This window comes from Arachis ipaensis, chromosome B10 (assembly GCF_000816755.2).
Source record: "Arachis ipaensis cultivar K30076 chromosome B10, Araip1.1, whole genome shotgun sequence".
NCBI classification, from domain to species: domain Eukaryota; kingdom Viridiplantae; phylum Streptophyta; class Magnoliopsida; order Fabales; family Fabaceae; genus Arachis; species Arachis ipaensis.
Genome location: NC_029794.2, coordinates 111,354,180 through 111,361,711, shown reverse-complemented (window position 1 = coordinate 111,361,711; position 7,532 = coordinate 111,354,180). Strand labels below are relative to the sequence as shown.

Sequence of the window (7,532 nt, the reverse complement as noted above, 5' to 3'; positions counted from 1 at the left end):
CAACTTATGAATGGCTACTATTTTTTTTTTTTGAATTAAAAAATACTCAACACAACAAATTGGAACAAAGAGATTCATGAGTACAAGTAAATCTGAAAAACAAACATTACTAACTGCAAGAGTGATATCAATTCCTCGTCATCTTCGTCATTGCCATCAACAACCAAAGGGAGCATCACCAAGCCTTCATCAGAGAGCGTAAATGACTTGTTGATGATTTCCACCACTCCTAAGCCATGATTATCAAAAATTCGATCATTCCTTTCTAGCCAAATTGTCCAAATTATAGCAAAAAAATTCAACCAACCACCTCTTTCTCTCTTTCTTTCTCTGTGCAGCATGCGTCCAACTCTCAAAGTGTTGTTTCAGTGTACCCGGCATGGTCCATGACCTTTCAAGGGCGAAAAGTCATGCGCTCCACACCTGTCAAGTGAGCTCACATCCAATAAACAAATGAAAAACAGACTCAACAGACTTACAGCATAACACACACATATTATCAAGCTGACCAATAACACCTATTCTGAATAGTCTTTCTTTAGTATTCACCCTCTTAATCAACACAAACCAAGTAAACAGTTCGACCCTTTGCGGGACGAAACCCTTCCAAACAGCACTAGTAAAGCTATAGCTAGTTATTTCTTCCAGGATGACCACTTGCTGCATCACCTTTACAAAGGAGTTAGTGAAAAAAGTACCAGTTCTATTAAATTTCCAAATGATCCTATCCTCTCTCTCAGTTGTTAGCTTCACTGACAGTAAGATCTCATGGAGTTGGTTCAAGAGTTTCAGTTCCCATTGAAATAGCTGCCTCCTCCACTGGAAGCTCCATATCCACTCTAGCCCATCCCAAAATCCGCAATCCCCTATAACAGATCCTTTCAGGGTTGAGACCGAGAACAGTCTTGGAAACATATCCTTCAAAACCCCACCAGGTAGCCAGACATCTTCCCAAAAGCGGGTTGTTCTGCCATTCTCTATGTCCATTGAGAGTCCTCTGATAATCTTTTCCCTTATTTGTGGTTCCCTTATTTGAAGCTGGCAAATATCCCTCCAAGGACCCCCTCTTGAAGGCACAGACTAACCCCGCAGCATCTCAGATGGATTCATGCTATGACAAGAACACACTACTTTCTTTCATAAGGGGCAGTCCTCTTTCGAAAACCGCCACCACTATTTAAACAGAAGGGCTGTATTCCGAAGCACTGTATCTCCCACTTCCAATCCACCCGCCTTTTTAGGAGCCATCACCACCTCCCATCTTACTAGTGGCAAACCGGTTCTCCCGTCCTTTGTACTCCACAAGAACCGTCGTTGTAAGGCGATCAACTTCTCCGCTACTGCCTTTGACAACTTGTACAAGCTTAGATAGTATATAGGCAGGCTGTTCAGAACAGATTTAATGAGAACTAGCGAGTAAACTACCATTTGTACCCACGAAAGTTGAAAACGCTGACATATCTACCCATAGAAAAAAGAAATTACCATTTGTACCCATAAAAAATTGTTTTTACAGGCAAAATTATCCAAACCCTAAAAAATTATCTAAAATCTCTAAATTACCCTTCTCTCCACACTATCATCTCCTTCCTCCCTCCTCTCTCTCTCAATGTTCACAGCCACCCAATCCCACCATCAACCACAAACCACCGTCTCACCCTCGTCATCCTCCCTCCTCTCTCTCTCAATGTTCACAGCCACCCAATCCCAGCATCAACCACAAACCACCGTCTCACCCTCCTCATCATCGTTCACCCTTCTCCGCTAGCAACGTCGCGGACCTCCGCCAGCCCAGGAGCACCGCGCCAACTTCTCCTCACCACCATCACCATCGGCCTCAAACCAAAGCCTACCGCGTCAGAGACCCTTGTCAGTGACCACCCCTCCTTCTCTCCTTCCCTGTCTTGGTCTTGCCGACTAGAGGACCTTCGCACCCACCCCGCCCCTGCTTCGCCGCCGCTAGCAACTCTAGAGCCGCAGTGCCCCCTTCTTCTTTTTTCACCGCCGATCACCCTCACCTACCGAGGCTACCTTCTCCTCATCACCGAACCAGTGCCCCTGACGGGCCACCGCGCTAGCCGCCGCCACCGCGGTCCCCTTTGCGAACCAAAATCGCGGTGAGCTCTTTCTCTCTCTTTCTGTCTCTTTCACCATTTTTCTTTTCTCCCATAAAAAGTGAATCCAAATACATGAGATTTCTGTGTTTGATTGTTCAGATTTGATCCTCTCTCCTCACTCTCTTCTCACCTTGGATCTGTGTTCTTTTTTGCCCTATTTCTATTAGCTTTCTCCATGACACCCTTTTCAATGTTTTGTTCCCTCAAACAGCTTCAGATTCAGCTGAAACCAAGATCCAATTTTGACTCTCACCCATCGTCATCCATTTCAAATTCCTCTCTGGGTTGATTTTGATTCCTCCAAAGGTAAAGATTATGGTGATGAAGAAGTGGCAATGAGGTGGTTTGTGGCAGAGAAATGGAGGTTAAATCGGAGAGTGTTCATGTGATGCGAAGAGAGAGATGGGGGATGATGGTAGCAGTGGTAATGATAAGGGTATTTTGGAATTTTCAGATAATTTTTTAGTGTTTGGGTATTTTTGTTGTGCGAAACTCATGTTTTATGGGTACAAATGGTAATTTCTTTTTTCTATGGGTAGATATGTCAGCGTTTTCAACTTTCGTAGGTACAAATGGTAGTTTACTCAGAACTAGCTTACCCGCTTTATTAAGGGTCTTGACTTTCCATAGACTCGGCTTTTCTTCCACCTTATCAATCACTGGTTTCCATGTCTTCACTAACCTCGGATTCGCTTCTAAGGATATGCCAAGATATCGAACAGGGAGGGAGACCTCCTTAACCCCGCAAACGACACATCTTCCGCGCCCAATGTTGTTTACAATTAACCGGAATGAAATTGAACTTCTCAAAATTAATGCTCAACCTAGACATCAGCTCGAAACAGCATAAAAGACGCTTGTAATTCCGTACGGTCTCTTCCTCCAGAGGGTAGAATAGTATAATGTCGTCCGCAAACTGTAAGTTCAATAATTCAATGTGATCTCGTCCAACTAAAAGCGGAGATATGCACCCATTCCTCACCGCCTCCCCAATCATCCTATAAAGAACATCAACAACGAGTACAAATAGAAAGGAACAAAGGATCTCCTTATCGCAAACCCCTTTCCATTTTGAAAGGCTTAGTTAGGGCTCCATTAATAAGAACTAACATAGACCCAAAACAAACACACTCCATTTTGAAAGGCTTAGTTGGATGACTACTATCATCGTGGTAATTACTAATTCAATCCCGCTACATTACCAACAATATTTTTGCCAACTCTTATTTATAATTGTATTTAATGAAAGTGTTTTTATGAATGTGTCTAATAAAAACATCTTTTTTATTACCGTGTCTAATAAAAATATTTTTATAAATGTATTTTCTACATATATCTCTTTGTACATGTGTTTAAAATATAATAATTAATTATTATTGATAATAAGTTAATAAATAATCATCGCTAACACTAAGAAAATAAATGGACTAAAAGAACCATGGTTACATTACATGCATAAATTGCAATTAGCACTACATTCCATGGTCACTCTTTTCTTTTAACTAGCTACATATAGTAAGAGAGACTGAGACAGAGAGAAGCATAAGGAATTTGAAGCTGTTTCCTATTCTTGCATGGTACACTGATACAGGGTGACATATATTTCATATATGCATGATAGAGAGGGAGCTTACAGAGACGGGGTAACAGAATTGGCAGAGGTGGTGGTATCATTAGAAGAGGCAGAAGCACCACCTTGGTCCATCAAGAAACGAACAACAACACAAGTGATATTGTCAGCACTTCCTCTCTGAATTGCTTCTTTCAACAATTTCTTTGCTGCCTCCTCTGCATCCTCTATTGGTTTCACCATAGCCACAGCTTCCTGAACAAACAAAACAAGAATGTAATAAGACTTTTGATGCATTTGAGTTCACTTATTTTTGCAACCAATGTTCCTTGTTTCTTTATATTTGTCACTATGAAAACTTGGTATTCCAGTTTTATCTAAATACACTGGTCTAGTTACACGAAGGGGAGCCTTGGAGCAACGATTGAGTTTTTCTCCGTGTCACCTCAAGGTTACGTGTTTAAGCATTAGAATCGATCACTGATGTAATTATTATTACACCCTTTGCATATGGCTCTTTCCTAGATCCTGCATTAATGCGGGATGTTTCACATTGGTGTAGTTATGTATTAAAGTTTCAGTGACATTAACATGAACAGAAAAAGCATTTCGTTAGTTGTTAACTTGCTATGAGAGAAATGAGCTATTCTTATCAAAGAGAAGCGAAAGAGATAGTGATCATTGCAAACCTCATTTGAGACAACATCCCATAGGCCATCACTTGCCAATATAAGAAACTCGAGCGAGCTGTCGACCTTTTCTTCCTGCAAGATCATTAAGTCCATTTCAACCAAAATAAAGATTATTATTCAGAATTCACAATATCTCTTTTCCCTTAGATACATTACCAACGTACCCATGATTGATTATTTGTTAGTAGCATACTAATCTCAGAGAAAACCCTAAATCTTAAACACTAAAGAAAACAAAGTTGTGTCACCCCACACACAATGTGCAAACAATAAAAACTTTATGCATACTTATAGTCATGGAAGTCTGACACGTTGCTTTCGACAAATAAATTCACACACTCAGTAATGGTGAAAAGTATATAGATGCTACACATGCTAGTAATATCTATCTTCAACTCACTTTTAAAAGAAATTGAAACGCGAATGAGACTAACAGAACTATAAAGGAAATTAAAGATAGATTGGCCAAATGAACTATCCAATAATGGATCACTGAGTACATCGGACCCAAACCTTGATTTCTGGATCAGCAACAACATACTGCTTCAGGAGCCTATCTCCAAATGCACGAGAAACGGCGAGAACACCACCAACTCTCCAAGTTCCTGTAAATATGACATTAAGTAACATTAGTGAGAAATGATATGAAATATTTTAAAGTAAATTAAGAAAAGTAACTATAATACCAGCCCACATAACAAAGCCCCCTGCATCTTCAATCCTTTGTCTCTCATCAGTTTGGTCTGGCTTGTGATCTCGAGAAACAGCAATGGCTAGTGGAAACCACAATTATAATGGAATTATTAAGTATCACGCATCAATTTTATAAGTTTGATTATTAAGTAATCCAGTGCATGTAAGAAATACAATATAGAAGCCTTACCATTACCACCCCTGCATATAACAGCTCTGGAGTCCCCAACATTTGCAACAAGCAAACGGTCACCAACTAGAATTGCAGTAGAAGCAGTTGAACCAGCATCTCTGTTATGAGTATTTTCGGATTTCAGAAATTCTGAGTCGGTATGGTTGTACGCATCAGCTGCGAAAAAGAGAAGTTTGGGGCGAAGAAATCATGGTTAATCTCAGGATTTTAGCAAACACAGAACATCAGACATCATGATGGATAGGATACCTATCGCAGATTTAGTGTCGGATATGAATTTTGGATGACTGATCAAATTACTAAACAGGTTTTTCTTGACATACTCAGCAGCACGAACACCACCATGACCTGAAGAAAAGAGTTATAAACAATAAACTTGCTGCTACTTACTTTCATGTGTTTGAGTTTATAAAGTATAGAACCAATCATTGATTATATAAAGCCAATGTTAGGTTCTGAGGTACAACCAGAAGAAGGATGAAAAATATACCATCAAAAACTCCGAAAAGGCCAACGATTTCACCATCCACACCATCAACTCTTGTTTCATAAAAGTCTTCCATTGAAGACCTCTTTCCGGCGCAGCTAGCATATCCATAACTGAATTTGCCATTATGACTGTAGACACCAACCATACCAAATCATGTCACAAATCACAATCATCTCATGCATCCTTGTTATTCACCATCTTTTTAAAGGCAATTACAAACTCTAACATTTCCTTTCATGTCAATGAAATTGAAGCTTTACTAATGAATGAATACACATGGATCATATATAATATTAATAATAATAAGAATAGTATTAAACACAAAATCTGATTAATTTGTTAAGCAAGAATACACATCCTCAGGCCCAGCTGAGAACAGACATGACAAAATATTCAAGTTAACAGAAAGGCAATCTTTATAATTTAGCCAATAAAGATCAATAACAAAGAATACAAATCAATATTTTGGGGAAGAACATATAAGATGGATATTTTGTGGCAAATGAACACATTATAATCCCAATAAACATGCTTCATGAGTATTAAAAAAAAAAAAACAAAAAAGAGAGATATATTTGACCATATGATAAATCTGTAGAAAGATAGATATGCAAATGAGAAAGAAGTTAACCTGAGACCACCTCCACTGGCAGGTGCATCATCTGCAGCATGAACTTGGCTTGAAGAGGACACACCTGAATTGAGATACCCCATATTGCAACTTGAATATTCAGGGAACCCAAATAGGAGGAGTAGGAGAATATGAAGAAATAATAACCCTATTGAGTATTCTTTCCTGCAAATTGTTCCAAGTGATCATAATTCATAAAAACATTAGTGAGGTCATTTTGAGAACCAGCACAAAGGGAACACACACTTCATTCAATTACTTTAAATTTTAAAGAGAGTTGACAAAATTTTGCAACAACATAAAAAGCTAAAAGCTTTGTACATAGATCTTGTTGATGGTTGCAAAGCACAAAGATAATGTGATCCAAGGTTGGAAAAGATTAGAATTCGGAAGAAATTGCTGAAGAAAGAGAATGAATGAATACCTTAGGAAGGGAAGAGAAGAGAAGGAAGAGAAATGTCATGACAAAGAGAGAGAAAGTGGTTTTCTGTTTGATTTTAGCTCAAACAAACCCATTGTCTTGTTGTTCAACAATTGAGACATTCAAACATAGTATATCATAATCATATAAATCAACCTTATTATTGATCTTCTTCAAAGTTGGTTGCACATTTTTTTCCAAAGATTAGAAAATAAAAATCTTGGGGTTAACGGGTATCAAACCAAGAATGAAAAGTCTGTTGGAAATAGAAAATGAATTGACTATATATGTTAATTAAGGATTGATTAATTAAAATAATAATAATATGGTTTTGGTGATGGATTGATTTGGAGGTGAAAGGGCGTTTAGGTGAATAATGAAAAGATAGTGATGAGAAATAATATGATAAAAATAGTTGGGGGCGTTGCGTTGCATACGCGTCAGCGGAAGAAGGGCGAAGGCTTTCGGTGGGGACCGAGTCAATGACAAAATACCACTATTTCCGATAAATAAGTTTCCTAATCATACGCCACTGATGACACGTGTCATCTATGTGCTTTGCATGCACAATACCTCTTACCCTCATCTTTATCGCAATGCCCATCTTACGAAAATAAATTCTTTCAATTTCCTTTTTAATTAAAAGAGTAAAATATAATTTTTTATTTTTTAATATTTTTGTTTTCATATTTTTCCTTAATTTTAATTATGAAATTAATAATAAA

The 7,532-nt window shown here is 38.3% G+C and overlaps 1 protein-coding gene across 2 annotated transcripts; it reads right to left on the bottom strand.

Moving 5' to 3' along the window:
- On the bottom strand, positions 3,541-7,173 carry LOC107623309 (probable protein phosphatase 2C 59). 2 transcript variants are annotated; one of them, XM_016325522.2, is made up of 9 exons: positions 6,811-7,173; positions 6,387-6,551; positions 5,756-5,883; positions 5,515-5,613; positions 5,263-5,421; positions 5,066-5,152; positions 4,893-4,984; positions 4,377-4,451; positions 3,541-3,942 (listed from the first exon to the last, which is right to left on the bottom strand). In XM_016325522.2, the coding sequence occupies exons 2-9, from the start codon at positions 6,467-6,469 to the stop codon at positions 3,748-3,750; spliced, it is 918 nt and encodes a 305-aa protein (XP_016181008.1). In that variant the 5' UTR covers positions 6,470-6,551; positions 6,811-7,173; the 3' UTR covers positions 3,541-3,747. The 2 variants fall into 2 exon arrangements, with proteins under 2 accessions (XP_016181008.1, XP_016181007.1); XM_016325521.2 differs by lacking the exon at positions 6,811-7,173 and adding an exon at positions 6,708-6,795.